A 17,348-nucleotide genomic window follows, 5' to 3' on the forward strand; every position below is an offset into this window, starting at 1 on the left:
ATAAAAATCAGATATGGCAACCTTGTGACGACATAACCTTTTCTTAGGTTGGGCAACCATTGCATTATATATATCAGAGACCTATATATCACATCAAAACAAAACAAGGTCTCGCTGTATTGGAGTGGTATCAGATTAAACTGTGGTTTAGTGCGCTTTGACGATGAACGGAGTTTGAAATAGTAGCTTAAAGGGTGCTTGTTTACCTCCTGTGTGCTGCCGAGGAGCCCTTGAGAGGGACCAGATAAAGTTCATTATTATAAAAAAGTACAACTTCAACAGTGAAACATGATGTTTTCATCCCTGAAAATGGTTTATAGTGGCTTGAAATATGTTTAATAGGTTCAGCTCCTCTTCCATATATACTGTAGAGGAGATTTCTGTGCAGGCCACAAACCTGTGGAAAAACACTTCAATGCACCACGCATCCCAAAGGTACATTACTGACATATGGTGACCTAGAAGGAGAACCAGATACATGCTTCAAAGTGTGAGTCCTGGCTCCAGCAATTCCATTGGCATTTATTCTCAAATCAAACGCATATGTATTTATATGAAGCAACTGTCTGGCTGTCTGACTGAACCACTGATCATCATCTGGGATTTTGTTACTATTTGGAAAATCAATCAAAGCAGTGAAACGTTGTATTGCTAGATAAGCTCTAGATAAATGAGCAATTGTAGCCAGTGGTCATAAAAAAATGTTAATTTCCTGTCCTTGAGTTTGTTGTTGATGCGCCGCTGGAGCTCAGCGCCGCTCCGGATTGAAGAAAACAAAGTCGGCAGGTGTGCGTTTGATCTAACTGAATGACATTTACCCAGGTACCCTCGAGACTGAGTAGAAAAGCACTGTAAAGACCTTTGTTGTCTCAGCTCCAATGGAAACAGCTGGAAGAATGTATTCTTGGTTACTCAGTGCAGATTGTGACCTCGGCACTGGAGATGTATTAAGAATATTCTTCTGTGATACATTTCTACTCAGCCCCTTGCATCTGTATATTATCTATTGGACCTTTATTCCTTTTTGTCTCTCTTGTATTTTCACACTCACCCTAGTCTCCCCTCGTCTCTCCTGTTTACTCAATTCTTCCCCTTGTTTCTAAGCTTACCTCTCTCTCTCTAATTAACAACTAGCCTCTATCTGCCTTGGCAAACCCCTAAGGACGGGGCTGGAAAGAGAGACAGCACAAGGGAAATAAGAACATTAAGATAGAGATGAGAGAAATCAACTGAGCCAGAGACAAACTGGTAAAGAGTGACAGAGAGAAATGGATAAAAAAAAGTATGCAGATGGTGGTTGTTGGATAGGTAACCTCTACTAACCCATCGTTGGACAAATGTTCAGAATTAAACAGCTATTGTGTTTTCATTTAACTGAATATATTTTTATAAATGAATAAACCAATGTTAACATGCTTTTCATTAAATGAACATAGTCTGACGCGAACACAGTTCACAGCCTCTCTAGAAACCATCTGTCTTTGTAGAGCCATCAGAGACTTCAGGACAACATCAAACGATGCTGTAGATCTCGCGCTGCTTGACTGCATGTAGTGGGTGCCATGTGTGAAGCAGTCCATTTTTATGGCTTGAGGCTCATCTGGTGTATATCGTTAAGGGTGGAGCCCGTGTGCGTGTGTGTGCGTGTGCGTGTGTGTGTGTGTGTGTGTGGATGCTTAGGACTTACGGCTTCAATAAGACACTTTAGGCAAGCAAATGCACTTTTAGAGGCAGGCAAATGCTCTGTGATTAACTCATATACGGTTTCTCATGCACATATACAGGTGTGCCACGACAGTGAATATGTCACCATGGAGACTGGACAGCTGAAACATGTGCAAGCGCGCACACACACACATCCACACAAACATACAAATTGGAAGGGTAAAATGGCAGTGCAAGTCAGCTGGTCTGAATGGTTAAGAGCTGTTTGCCCAAATGAAGAAAAAGATAACCACCACCAAAAACACCATCACCCAAATTTGCAAGCATTAACAAACACACAGCTGGAAAGGAGTGTGTATGTGTGTGTACATGTTTTAGTGAATGCAGCTGCTGCATTAGCTTTACAGATTTATTACAAGTATCGATTAAACGTTGACGTCCGACATCACACGCACGCAGCAAAGCACTGAGTCAACAATACATTGAAAAATGGCTGTTTATATCCACAGCATTCCACACCCGTAAATTATGAAGTATGGACTTTGCACCTGCGCTCACACACACTCACACACAGACACACAGACACACAGCGCAGCATGCAAACCCACCTTGAACACCTGCCACAACAAAGAGCTACCTGCTCCAATACAAAGACAAACACCACGCATACGACACAGAAACACACACATACATACACACTCTCTTTAGTTAGCACGTTGCACTGCATCATCTGATTACAATTATTTATTGTCCAGGACTATTTGCACCACAAAGCTATACCGGTAATATGAACTGAGGGAGACAAGTATCTTGGCAGCAAATCCAAACACACACAGCCGATGGATCAGACAGGTTGTGACTTACCTCCCCCTCCTCCGAGCAGAGTCTTGTTGGCTGAAAGAGAGACAAGAAAGAAGAAATACTCATGAAACAAACATGTCTGAAAACAAATACGTATCAACTGGTGGACGTGCATACAATTATTCAAAATGTTAAATGGGCACAGCTGAAGTCAAGGTTTTACTACATCAAATCAGTTGTAAAAACATCAATTTAGAGCTAAAGTTATTAATTACTTAAACAAACAGTTAATTATTATAATGTTTTGAAAACTGATTAACTGGATGGTTTTCAAGCAAGAATACTAAACACTCCCTGGTTAAAGGTCCTCTGATATTACGATTGTGTAAATGTTAAATGCATATCTGCTAGCCAGCACATGTGAACATCAACTTGGACTGTAAGAACTTGTGATGAGCAGAAAAAAGAAATGTTTTAATATAATAAATAATCATCAGTTTAATGAAAGAAATCAGTAGTGATGACGTGTGATATAAAAGGTGGTAGTTTTGATTACTGTTTGCAAAAGAGAAATCACCAATCAGTGCTAAAATGCTCTGTACTACCTTGACCTTTCACCAGAGGGTTAAAAAAATATCATCATCCACCGCACCTCATCACTGTATTTATTTAAAGCTGAGTTCAGAACATTATTTGCACTGATGCGTGGGTGTGATGTTCAGAATCTCTGATCTCAAAGGTTTAATAAAGTCTAATTGGTTGAGTTTTGTGTACTGAAATAACTTTTGCTTATATTTACTTGCTGGAGGGAAAAACATCTCCACATTTGTCCTTGGGAGCATGATTTGTTATTGGTGCCAGCATCGCTCAACAAGAGTGGTTCCCAACCCAAGGGCTCACAGTGCCGCTGGGTTTGCCAACCAGCGATTAATTGCATTCACCTGGCATTGCAGGTGTAACTCCGTGATTAGATGGTAGAATGAGAAGCAGCAGGCTCTGAGTCCCGTCGATGAGGACTGAGAAGAATAGCTCCACTGACTGCAAAGCTAATGAAAAAATAACTCATGCTGAGCTTGTAGTCCAAAGGAAAATAAACAACTCTGTGCGACTAAACAGGAAGGTTCAATTTGTCTTCAAGTTGATCATACAGGGACTTTATACCAAGGATAAACAAGGAGGTGATAGTAGCTTAAATTCAATAAAAATATTTTAAAGCTCTTTTAAAGAGAGAAAAGTCGAGATGTAATACTCGTTGCCATGGCTGGCCACAAACCATTATCTTCCCTGCTGGAATCAAGTCACTGCACATGTGTAAAGAGTGTGAATCACTGGGTGATAAGGTAGGCTGCTGCAGCTTCTGAAATGTGCAATTTCCAAGTGTTTTTCTCACCCACATATCCATAAGTCAGCAGTGCTAGCCTGGGGGGATCTGCATCGCTTTCAGAAAACTCAAACCTGACCATAAACTCGTAAAAATCATGTTTTCCAATTCTTTCCCTGCTCGTGGATCAAATGTGTGGTTGCTGTGACCATGTTAGGAAAATCTGATAAGCACATAATCTGCCTGGGAGGGACAGCTACAAAGTTACCTCAAAACACACAGGGGACTTTTCTTATTTAAGTTACTGTCTGCCGGCATTGAGCCAATTGGGCACGCACTCAGATGGTGTATCAGGCAACTGTAAAAAGAGGAGAAAAGAAAGACAAAATCCCCAAGCTGTCTTTCCCTCACAAGAATCCTCTATTCTTCAACATTTTCACCATCCCCCACTGCCTCATTAATGGTAAACCCCCATTAATTTCAGCCTTTTAAACACACCAGCCTTCTCTGCATATGTCTCACTAACATCTCCCTAAGTAAATATCTCCCTCTCAGATTGAGTATGTGCAGCTCACTACAGCATGAGCTGAAAAAGAGGAAGTTATTTAATGTGAATGAGTGAGCGGATTTCAAGTGCACATCTTATTTAAGAGCTGATAGATTCTACTGAGAATTGAAATAAAGCTCATTCAGATGTAAAAGACCAGACAATAAAATGTCTCCATTAGGTCTCCCATTCTTCCTCTGCTGTTTAGCTGCAGGCCGTATAAGAGTGATATTCCGTACTGCGTCCTGTTAAATACGTCCATGTTGACTAACACGCCCAAGGCCATCTGACTGGTGAAAGGTTTCTCATTTATAGGAAGGGAAACTGCCTGAAGGAGAGACGATGCATCATGCACAGTTACCACAGTGGTGACACCGGGACTGGGAGGCACCAGCTGTTTGTAATTCATATCGTACTGGAGGTTTGTATCTTTAAAATACTTCTTAAGATAGTATCAGGGATTTACAACATTTTAGATAAAGGTCTTAGTTAGATAGATGTTTTGTATATCAGTTTCTAGCAAACATCTGTCCAATCAAAAGTAATACATCATGTAAAAAGTCACATTAGGATCAAAAAGTTGTAATCTATCCGCCAAAAAATAAGATGGGGGGGGTTATGGGTGGAAATAAACATTACTAAATCTAATCGTATCTACATAAATCCATGTATTACTTTGTTTTATTTCCATCAACATACATGAGAAAGTATGTGTGTTTTAGGGTATGTAGTATTCATGCAGTTTAAAATGAGGGAATATTCAACAGATGCTATCTGGTTATTAAGTGTTAGAGAGATCTCACTCGTCACCGGCTTGAGTTTCAATATCAGGATACATGTATTTATTATCCTTGCAAGTATGGAAGTAGTCATCACACACAGAGCATTTGGTACAATTAGTTCCTTCAGATGCTTGTATAAAGAGAGGGTGTTACAAGATGCAGGAATACCGGTTCAAAGCAGTATTCAATGATTAGTTCAGATTAGCTATGGCCCACGTAAGGAATAAATATGACAGTCATATGCCTATCTCCATAGAGGCTGAATCATCATGTTAATCGTTGTCACATAGCTTAGCATATTCCTGAAACAGTGTTCCTGATGCTCTTTCTAGGTAATCATACATCCTATCATGTACATAGTTACAGTTGGGCCTTTGTTATCATGTGCTACTCTGATATTGGAAGAGTACATTCAGTATTTTCCCAACATTAGGTCTAATGATTTGAGGTATTTTGGATTATTTTTGTGAATTGTATCTTCCAAATTTATATCATTTTAAATAAGAGTTTTGGTCAGATGTCAAGACAGAAATCTACAAATGTCATGTGCATGCTAATGTTAGCCATTTGGTACAGAAAGCTACACAACAGTTACACTGGTAATTCATGAGTGTAAAATATTTAGGAATAACTCATCTTTGTTGATACAGTTTGGTACAAAACATTTAAAATATTCTCTTCTTCCCGGCCTCAGCGACATCAGAAGCACACGTCCCTTGACCACAGATTAGGGTTAGGCTGCTCGTAAACAGTTTGAAGCCAACTTCTAAGTTAGTCTTGTGTTTGGACAAGCATTGTCTGCTGGCGTCGCCTGAATATATCGGTGTGTTCTTGTGATTCGTTGACTGCCATTTAATAATTGAGGCTGAAAATAAGATATCATTTAGTTTTACGATATGATACACTAATACTTTAATGTCATATCAAGTCTGAAATGGTCTTCCATCACAGCAGCTCCATTCGCAACATTAGCAAGGACAAATATCTAAGACAAGATATGAGGAGATAGACATTTGCAACCTATTTTATTCTAGTGATGTGTAGATCTCCACTTAGTAAAGCACATGTTATGGGTGGGCTAACTTTGGACCCTATGGAGAGCTTGTGCAGCCAACTCCGGCACAACTATGGCAATTTCACTTCAAACAGGATTAGAAAGTTGAGGTCCGGGAAAGTTTTGAGCAGATGACAGAGATGGTAATGTGGGACCAGCGGTTGCATCACACTTGGTAAGAGACTCAAAATGTTGTCACAGTTGGGACCAGGTGGATAAATCCTGACCAGGAGAACAGCACTAAGGGGTTCCTTCAGTGCACTTTAAATGAAAAAATATATGCTTAGATGCTTTTACTGTTATGTGCCAGATTATGACGGTAAATGCAATTCAGGATTGATCTTGTGGAAATGTATTTTTCATTATCTTCCCTACTTCCTGCCTTGTCTACATGTATGTCAGTTTATGTCCCACATTTTTTCCGATAATGTCATTGCAGTAAAGCCCAGTGAGCACAATCACACAGTGCTAGTGAAACCCTCCACTCAAAACACAAAATGTTTTATGGCTGTATTGCCTTCTGTATTACTCAGGCTGCCTTGTAGAAATCTGTATCACTGCCTCTGCGGCGATGGATTTCTCTCTGTAAAACTGATGAGCGGTTGCTGGAAAATGGTTTGTAAAACATAGACCTTCTCTTTCCATCTGAAGAACTGACACCAAGGGCTGGCGGTATCGGATGTTTTAGATTGCTGAAATATTTGTTCTACTCCTTTGTAGCTGCTGGAAATGTCACAGTGAGAGGGTGACACTGTCTGTGTTTGGACAGCTTTCATCAGAAATGAGGACAATTATCGCACCAACTGTTAACAGAAAGGCCCCAGAAAACTCAGGACATGGCCAGCAGAACGGAAAAGAAATGCGTTGGTGGGAAGGTGATGCTGCGGGGCACAGTGAAATACAATCCTAGAAGTAAGGTTTGAGTAATAGATTTTCAACACTGCACCAGGGTGTTTGAAAGACTATGAGAACAGAAGGTAACAGAAATACATATTGTGAATTACAGCTCACTTTACAAAGCAATCTATCAGGAATGTGGGTAGAAATGTACGTGACTGATTGCATCCACCAACCTATCTTTCCTTCACTTTAAAACGAGTTCAACACAATGGATGTCTTCGAGGATTGTACAGCGTGCACTGTTGTACGATTTAATGAATCAAGACAACGAAGACATGCAAAAGACACTGCGCTCTTGCCTAAGACGTGGTCAGACGTCACGTTGTTTGAAGTATACTGTACCCTAAACAATTATATAACTCTTCACAGCTTTCACTTCACTGCAGCTCCCTGGAAGCTGTATTAAACACTTGGACTGCTTACCATTCTTATAGTGTTACAATAATCATTTGTCATAGTAGGTATGAAAAACAGTACTTGTTTTTGTTCATACAGGGTTTGCTGCCCAGGCAGTTCACAAAATATATTCCCACATCCTATTTTTATTTTAATTTCTTTTATTTCAGAGGTCTAGCGAGTTTAAATTTAAACTTTTACCTTCACTGGTACAAGAACAGAATAATTCTTTTTATTTTATCGCCTCATTTCAAATTCATCTCTCTTGAAATCTTTATTCATGGGATTATATCATTATTAAAATCCTATTATGTAAGGGTACAATAGTGCTGTGATGAATTATCAATGATCACATGTAATACCGCTGTTCTCTGTGTAGATACTAGGCGCTTGAGACAAAACCAGCCTCTGAGCCCTGTGGGGAAACAAAAGCATGAAAGCAACCAAAATACTCATGTTTATGCACAATCAATGCAGAAACACGGACACACACACGGACACACACACACGCACACACACACGGACACACACACGCAACAAAAGGGGTGTGAACACTAACATTTGCATGCACTTACACTGTACTTGCCAGCATTCACAGATACACACACGTACAAATGCAGACAGTCGCGTTTCAGAGTTTGGGTAACCATGGCGACGCCAAAGCCCAAAGGTTTGTTACTGAAACCTAGTTAATTATAGAGAGAAGCAGAGAGAGAGTAATGTCGATACTCAAGGGAAAGTGTTTCCACCATCTGTTAAAACCAACATGTACCCTCTACCCTGTTTGAGTGTTCATCATGTGTGTGTGTAAGATTGGTGTGTTTGCAAGCACTGGTCGCAGTTGTTGCAAGGGCAAAAACAAACACACGCATGAACTCCCCTCTCCCGCGGTGCTAAATACATGGAGGCTAACAGTTTCTTTCTCTTATTGGCATTAGACGTCTAATTGGAATCGCTAATACCGAGCGGCTAAATAAAGCGTGCTAGCATCTTCTGCAGAGACACCAATTACCGGAGTGGGGAAGGGATCAGGGTGATAAGTTATACAACTACATACAGAGAGAGAGAGGGGAGGAGGGAGGGTAAGTTGACAGGGAGGGAGTGGAGGAGGAGAGTGCGAGGTGTCAGGGGATGGAGGGAGGGGGAGAGAGAAAGAGGGAGGGAGGGGTGACGAAGAGTGAGTGAGAGAGACAGAGACAAAGTGTAAGAGAGTTGAGGGTGGAGAAGGGAGACGCAGGACTAAATTTGCTGGGAACATAAAACAACAAGATGGAGTATACTTCTTCTTCCTCGGGAGGTAAGCAATCACAATGAGGGGGAGAAAGGGGGAGGGAGGGGGGATGGAGGGCTGGCTAGATTGATACATCAATGAAGGACAAGGGCTAAATGCATAAAAAAAGTGTCCAGACAGAGGACGCAAAAGTTTGTTAAAAAATATGAAGAAAGCACTCATTTGTGGTAGAGTAAAAATTGATGTTTCACCACCTGTGTGTGTGTGTGTGTGTGTGTGTATGTGTGTGTGTGTGCGTGCATGCGTGCGTGCGTCAATAGCAATGATGTTGTTGGTAATGATAACAAGATAAAATATCCTTAACTTGAAGCTCTACGTTAAACCAGCCTTCTGTCTTTGCTTTCTGCGGCCCTCCATCTTATTTTTCTTTCTCTCCGCGCCTCTCCCCCTTATTCCCCAGGCCCCAGTGCAACCTGTTTGTGTATTCCTCCCTCTCCAGCTTCACTTTCCATCCCTCCCTTTCTCTCTCTCCTCTACCCACTCGCCCCAACCACAATTATACCTCTTTCAGGCATTTAATTTCTAGCCATCATTTGGGCTGTCGACTAGAGAACGCCAATCAATTTGCTAGTGCTCTGTAAAGAACAAAGATACTTATACGCTGTAGGAGAGTGGAAACTTGATCCTTAGGATGAAATGAAATATAACTTTTCATCAAAGAAAGGTAAAGGTTAAAGAAGAATCTGAACAGAATTAAGAAAGACGAGTAGAACATTTGTGCAGCAGTTAAGGACAGAGTTAACTCATAGTTTTTCCTAGATGGATCGACTAAGGGATTCATAATTAATAAAACGCTAAAAGGATTGTTTTTAAATACCTTTTTCTATTTCAGGATATTTTTCTTTTTTGCAGCTCCTACTTGTATTTGTGCTTTATTGGCTTTCCTTTGCCCTTCAGCAAATGTAGTTCCAGAGTCTCCCTGTTCATGTGCTTTTGTTATCACCCACCATGATCTAAAAGGCCTGTGTTCTACCTCAAGGCTGTGACTGTAACGTACGAACACAGATAAACACTCTTTCATCCCAACAACACAAACATCTTGACGTTTCTGACTCTGTGATGGCGCTCTTAAAGAAACTACAAGTGAGGCTGAACAATAACCCTTGAGCAGAGTGTGTTATTAGAGCTGAGCTGGTGTGATAGTTACATTTTTAATTGACATGTGATGAACCTAATGTTGCTCATTAGCTCCTTTGCACACGTTCACACCTGCGGAAACATTACGACACAAAGCAGATCACTTCTAATTAATGCTAAGAAAAAAGTAGCAAAAAGGGATAGATCTTAAACAGCTTAGACACTTAAAAGTTGACCGGAGTCCAACTTGATGCAAATGAGCAGGGATGTGGTGGAAAATGGACAAATTAAGGTTTGGTTTTCTCAGTTGTTGTTCCCCTGCTATAACCCTCCTGTTACTTGTGTTTCTACAACAGCTGGTGTGTGTACTTCCTCAACAAGTCCACAGTAAAAACTGAAACCATTAGAGAGAGAAACTCAGTGATTTGGTGCCAAATAAATCAATGTATCATTATTATAGACAGGCTTGGACATCTGATTGACAACTGAAGGAATATTGTTTTTTCTTTATATTAACTAATACTAAAATTAGTATTATATTAAAATAAATTAAGACAAAATGAATACCACTAATTTGTTTAGTTTTTAAGCCTTTGTTGAGACCACACAATACTGACATAAATGAGAGCTTTTCTGATTTGGGATTAGCATTTGATTTACAATGCACAACTGGTTAGTAAATAAATTCAGAAGTGACATTTAAATTAAAATACATAGTTGTAGCCCCAAGTTCCTAACACTACCTGAAGTTGTTTTTAAGAAGTATGGTTGCAGTATTGTTGCATCTTTATTTTGATAATTCGTTTTGGAACATATTTGATTTAAACAATGTCAGTGAGCTGTCTATGAGCTGGAGGAGTTCATTTGTACAACATATAAAACTTCTATAATCCTAGACACCAAAATAGGAGGTAGAACTCAGTGATTCAGTAGCTGACTTCTCCAAGTCTAAGAAACATCACATTGGATCACCCGCCCAAAAAAAATAGAAAAGGTTGAGTGATTCCTCCTTTTCTAATAGCACACATATTGGTTGATTGAATTGCTCAAGATTCTATCAACATTTAGTAAATAACAATATTCATACAGAAGACTAAGTACTCTAGCACAAAGCAACACAATGGCAGGTGATGTCAGCCTGTTGCCTGACTGTCTTCTCTTTCTTTATAAACATCACTAAACTTGCAGCCTCAGAAGACCAGACATCTATGGTTTTGCTCGCCTTCTAAACCTTTAACAACACAATAGGTAAAAAAAATATATATATTTATCCTCATGTAAGAACCAAAGCACCTTCAGAAAAGGATCAACCAATATGAACAACATGCATAAGGAAGAGGACAGCTTGGTGATAAAAGCTTTATATCGCTTTCTGTGGTCTGGTTTTTACAATCAGTGTAATTATCCATGCAAATGTTCTGCATTTTTATATAGATCGTTAAATATTAATTAAACTTTTGGCCAACCCTGTTTATTGCATCATTCTTATTAAGTATATAAAAAGGTAGGGCATGAATACAGAATAAAATAATATTTTATTGTAAGGTTAAATCAACAAACTGCTTTTTATAACTCTCATTTTGCACCTTTATGCTATTCATTATTTTCCTTTTCAGGTGTTGGTTACATGTGTGGGTTTTATTGCAATTTGAAGGCATTAAGTAAGTAACATGCTTTACCCTAATTTAAATAGACAATAATTGCCTGCACAGGGCTATTACGCTGATAGCATGAGGGATAAGACCATAAATTACAGTAATTTACCGCAGACACACTCATAATTCCTGTAGGAATATGAATGCTATTTTTCATTAAGTAAAAAAAGAAAGGAAAATGATCCTGAATTATAACAGTGTGCAATTAGCACTGTCAGATTGTGTACGTGTATCAGTGTATGATAGGGGGAAAATATCTCAATATGTAATGCAATACAACAACCAATGCACATAATACCATATCATAGCCCTGTAGAGATGAATGAATACTTCTTTGATACAGAACAACAACTGATAATATACAAAACAGTTGGAAGACAATTAAAAAATATGACTTTATATTAGTATTGGTGGATATACAGTATATGATGTATCTAGAGCAGTGATACCATTATAGCAAAAGCAGTGACTGTTTTTCGAAACTGCAAAAATGTACAGTCACAATCCTCCAAAAAAATGTGTTTGTGTTGTCAAATTGAATATCGGCCAAGGTATTAATATGTCCTCTCAACTTTAAAATACTGATATCAGATGCTATTCAAAAAATGCAGTATAGGCCAGGCTCTAGCTTCTACTCCTAATAATGTCTCATTCAGACTGTGACTCTGGGTTCTGACTATGAGAGTGGCTTAAATTGAATCGGACTGTTTCCTGGAGAAGCTGTCTCTGGAAGAGCGCCAGAGGGTGCTGGTGGTGCAGCTGCACCCGTAACGTGGCCCCGAGGGGCCCGCACGAGCCCTCTGATGCTGTGCTGATGAGCACATTACATCTGTTGTACCTGTGTGTGTTAGTTTGGAGAGTAAAGGTTTGTTTTGTTGCACCCATGTTCCAGTGAAAGCTACATTTAATAATGCTGTGTATGCAGCACCTTACGGGCTAAGCTGCGGTAACTGCCCGAAGGTAATAAATGCAAATTAATTGTGAGGTGTGCCTCTTACGCAAATAAAAACAATCATTGGTCACAAAGACTGTATTAAAACGCATCAACATCAGCTGAACCAGTGTGGACTCCCAGTCATTAGCAGAGAACATACTCTCCCGTCCTGTCAGCCTAGAGCCTGATGTCAGTGCCTGTATGTTTTAATTAAAACTCAAACTGACTCCAACATATAGAGCCCCTTTTCTACTTTACTGCCTAGTATACCTCGTCCCTCCCCTCAAGAACTGAAGAGCACTCATTTACTATCTAAAGGGCCCCCAACTGGCTCACAGGCCCAGCCCTAAATGTAGGCGGCCCCCAGCTACAGTCAGTGTTGTCGTTTTTGAGTTTGGTGTGTATATGTGTGTGTGTGCACCCTGTCAGTGCTTGGTGAGTAGGCGGTAATTGCTGGACCGTGGTTGACCTGCTGAACCCCGGTAACAGAGCTCAGAGCCACAGAAGTAGAGGACCCCCAACAACAACAACACACACACAACACACACACCACACAACACCACAACACACACACACACACACAAACTACCCACACACACACACACACACACAAACACACACACACACACACACACAACACACCACACAACACACAACACAACACACAGCACAAACACACACACACACACACACACACACACACACACACACACACCACACACACACGACACACACCCACACAACACACACACACACACACACACACACACACACACACACACACACACACATCACACAGGTTTGTCGCTTAGACGAGGAGGAGGCAGAGGAGAATTGAAGGTGCGCTGGAGTGCGACACCTGTCAAGCCGCTACTAACTCAGTTGGGTTGATTTGAAAGACTGGCGCCCGAAGACTAGCGGGATAAATCGAGGTGGAAATAGAGATTAGTCGCACCTATTGTCGCTGTTTTACGCTCAGGGAGGGACACGGAGCTCTTTTAGGGAGAGAAAAAAAAGGAGGATGTAACGTTGACGTTATGACAAGCCGTTTCTGGAGTTGAAGTAGCGAAGTTGGCGTTTGGTTGAAGTGGAGCTGGCTGACAGCGAGGAGCAAAAAACGCTGGAGAGAAAAAACGGGACTTTATCCGAGGTTAGTCTCTCTATCCCCCTCACTCTCTCTCTCTCTCGCTCTCACACACACACTCGCTCCAAACACATTAACCCACAGTAGAGTGAAACAACAGGGTGGGAGATAACTAGTGCACATCGCGGAGCTCCGGTGCGGGCAGAGCGAGCATCCTTCCCCGTCCCGCAGAGCCCTTCATCCGGCTGCAGAGCCTGCTGGCCGCCGGGACTTAACGGACCCGCGTAAATATCTATTAAGTTGAAAGGACGATTTGACTAGGATGCCATCAGGGAAAGCGAGCAGCAATGAGGCAGAACATGGATACAAAAGGTATGATCTGAGTCGGGTTGATGACTGTGCATTCGTAGAGGAAAGGGTGCACGGTTCATGCAGGTTAGCCTGTCAAGATCTTTTTTAATCTCTATTGCTCATTGTGGTGGCATGTTGATGCTAAAAGGCTTTTAACTGTTGTTGAAAAATGTGTGCTGGTTTATATGGATGTGCGTTCACTTGTGCAGCTACCTGCTGGAGCAAAAAAGGAAAAAAAGAGTAAGAGATTTAAACAGCGGGCTACAGAGAGTTACAACAGAGAGGGAGATTAAAGTGAGATTATACTTTATAAAGAGATAGAATTCCCACTTGCATGTTTTCTCTCATCTCTCCCACCGCTCTTCCCTGCTCTCTCATTTGAGCAGTGTGGTTTGTATGTGTCTACAGTGTAAGTGCTTGTGGTCTTATGTGTATGTGTCATAATTGCAAAGACACTCTCTCAATGGCCCTTCTTACATGAAGATATGTGCACTTAAGGCCCCCCTCCCACCCCCACCACCTTAACACAAGGGCCTATGTGGTTTGAAGCTCTTGGATGTTGTGCAAGGCACCAACTGACTAAAAAGCAGACAAACAACAACAAAAAAGATTGCGTCATCCAACTCAATTTCTGAAAAACGACCTTAACATCTCTTGCTGAATGTAAACAGAAACATACTGTACATCTGCACACACACACGCACACACATGAACATACAAGCTCAGGATTAGCAGTCATACGGGGGCCATATTGAGACAGCAGATTAGAATGAGATTCTCGGGGCCAAAGCGGTTACAGAACACAGGATTAAAGAAGAAAGCAGAGATGGATGGATGGAGTGATGAACAAGGGAAAAAAAGGCAAATAGACCAAAAGGGGGGAGAGAAAAGCGAGGGAGAACATGAGATTAAAGTGTAATGTCCTAGAGAGGGAGAGAGACATAGAATCCAGGGGCAAGTCATGCAGTTAGAAGGAACTGCACATTGGCAGAATGTGGAGAGAATAAAGAAGAGGAGAAGGCAGCAGACTATCGCCTCCCTTTTGATCTCCTCTTATTCACCCATCCGACAGCACAAGAGGAGCCCTGCTTATATAACTCTCCATTTGAACACAATAAACCAAGAAGGGGTTGAAAAAAGACAAACACAATCAGCATCTTACAGATAGATAAATTGCCAAACAGAATTTAACAAATAAAACCTGCAGACATCAGTATCATCTCTGAGCATCATGACAGTATTTTTTCATTTCCTGAAACAGGCGTCTTTCATCCAAACAAGAGGCGCTGCTTTTGCCTCAGACGCAAACATGGCTGTTTAAAATCCTCATCAGCACCTGAGTGATCTCAGCTGACTGAGCTTCTATGTTAAGAGATATGTGAGTGGTGCCAATACACTTAGCATAGCATAAGTCGGCTGTTATCACACTTGTGAACCCCTGTTGTTTGTGGTTCTTAAATGGAACATTCTGAAAGATTAATCTAGTTTTTTAAATAAGTTTTGCTCTTCTTGAATTAGCATTGCTGTATTCGCTACGAATTCAGGTTGATGATATCTTGACATGGAAAATAACAACTTTTAACCCCACCCCCTAGCGTTAACCAGTCGTATGTGCCACCGCATAAACAACGGGATCACTTTTGTTTTTCTCAGAGCTTAGCAATTCAACAACACAAATCACACAGCATTACGTTTTCTAAAGTTATTTCACTGTTTGCAGTGCTCAGAATAAGCACCAACCACCAACCTGTGTTCCAATGCAAATATGCAAGTGGCTGGTAGAGTTCCATCACTCACCAGCCAAAAACAATGGTAATGTATTGAGTGGTTGGTAGAATTTAAACATTTACTAGCCATTTGGCAAGTAGACACAACATGTACTCTGCAACTTGACCTTCTGTCACAGTTGATAAAGACAATAGTACAAAACAATGTGTTTAATCATTTTACATGAGGCAAGTGTCTTGCTAGATTTAATACCCCGGGCAGTATGGAAAATCTTATGTTAAACTTAAGCCTGCACTCTTTGGTCACTTGGAAAAACAAAAGTGCTATCATCTTCCTGTTTTTTTTAATGCACTTTCTTTGTGCCATAAATCAAGCCTTGATTTCTCAGGATGCAGACAGAATTGCAAAGTGAAAAAAGGTAACCAATAAAACGTAGATGTGTCATTATTCTATAGCCATTACATTATTCAATCAACATTTACTTCATCATTGTTTCGTTGAATCAAACAACCACCATAATATAACAAATTAATCTAAAAACCTGACAATCTTTGAAAAACAAAAAGGTATAGATCTTCGTCAAGAGTATAATCTTCCAAAGCAAATTTTATTTTGTTGTGTTCTGTGGGAGGACTGGACAGATTCTCCATATTGGCTTTGTGATTTGGAGGCTCAACACTGAATCTGTACTGGCAGTGGAAAGTGGCATGGATGGATGAAGCTGATGAGATTTACTGAAAAACAAAAATAATCCTTGTGTGGTGTTGCTTTGGCACACTGCTTAGTCTTACATTTGCACCTCCAGATTTTTTTTGTGGCAGTGGAAAAGCTAAAAACACAAAATCATTATCATAAAATTATATAAAAACTGAAAAAGTGAATATCTTAGCAAACACAGCAGCATCATTAGCACTTGGTTTCTCAAAGCTTTGTGAATGTATGTCTGGTATTCCTTTGAGCCCTGTATTGGTTTTAATCAGGAAACTATTGGTCTCTTAAGATGCTAAAAAGTCCAATATGTTCACCAGCTAGTTGCTAACTATCTAAATCAGGGGTGTCAAACTCAAGGCCCGGGGGCCAAATCCGGGCCCGCGACTTCATTTTATGTGGCCCCGCAAGAGCTTGCAAAGAATATAATACGTTTATTATACGGTTACATGCCACTTTACAGAAGCAGGTTAAAGTACATGTCCCACAATGCATCTCGTGTTGTGACATGCGCACTGAAGAGACTTGCAATGATTTGCCCTAGACTTCTGCTTTCAGACGTAGTTAATTACTAAGTTATTGTCCTATCCGATAATAATCCAATTCAGAGGCAATAATGTAATATAATACATTATTATATATATATATTAAATATTTATATAGTTACAACCGGCCCTTTGAGTGCAACCATAATGCTAATGTGGCCCGCGATGAAATTGAGTTTGACACCCCTGATCTAAATGATGTTTAGTGCTGAGCAGGAACTACTCTTTCTGACGATGACACCAAAACAATGAGTTGAACGATGCTCAAACACTTTGTAGAGCTCAAGAAAAAGGCAGAGTCTGTCTTTCTTTCGAACACTTGAATAGCATTTATTTAATCAATAGGTCTTAAAAGTTGTAAAATTAGTTGAAAGCCTAATTTATTTTTTTCTCATTTGACTGAGCCAAAATGCTGCTGATCGGAGTAGGTGCTTAAGAAAAATGTGACGTGAACGTGCTCTATGAGCCGAAGATCCTGGATGATCCGGGTATATGTTTGCTCTCTAAAG

General features: G+C 40.4%; 1 protein-coding gene across 2 annotated transcripts in view; it reads right to left on the reverse strand.

Moving 5' to 3' along the window:
- Positions 1 to 17,348, reverse strand: part of macrod1 (mono-ADP ribosylhydrolase 1) — a 110,559-nt gene that overhangs the window by 47,580 nt on the left and 45,631 nt on the right. For both annotated transcript variants that reach the window (XM_034138997.1, XM_034139008.1), the window contains exon 4: positions 2,530 to 2,559. In XM_034138997.1, coding sequence (XP_033994888.1) covers positions 2,530 to 2,559 — 30 coding nt within the window. The remainder of the gene's footprint in view (positions 1 to 2,529; positions 2,560 to 17,348) is intronic.

The sequence above is a fragment of the Trematomus bernacchii genome, unplaced genomic scaffold, assembly GCF_902827165.1.
Source record: "Trematomus bernacchii unplaced genomic scaffold, fTreBer1.1, whole genome shotgun sequence".
In the NCBI taxonomy this organism is placed as follows: Eukaryota; Metazoa; Chordata; class Actinopteri; order Perciformes; family Nototheniidae; genus Trematomus; species Trematomus bernacchii.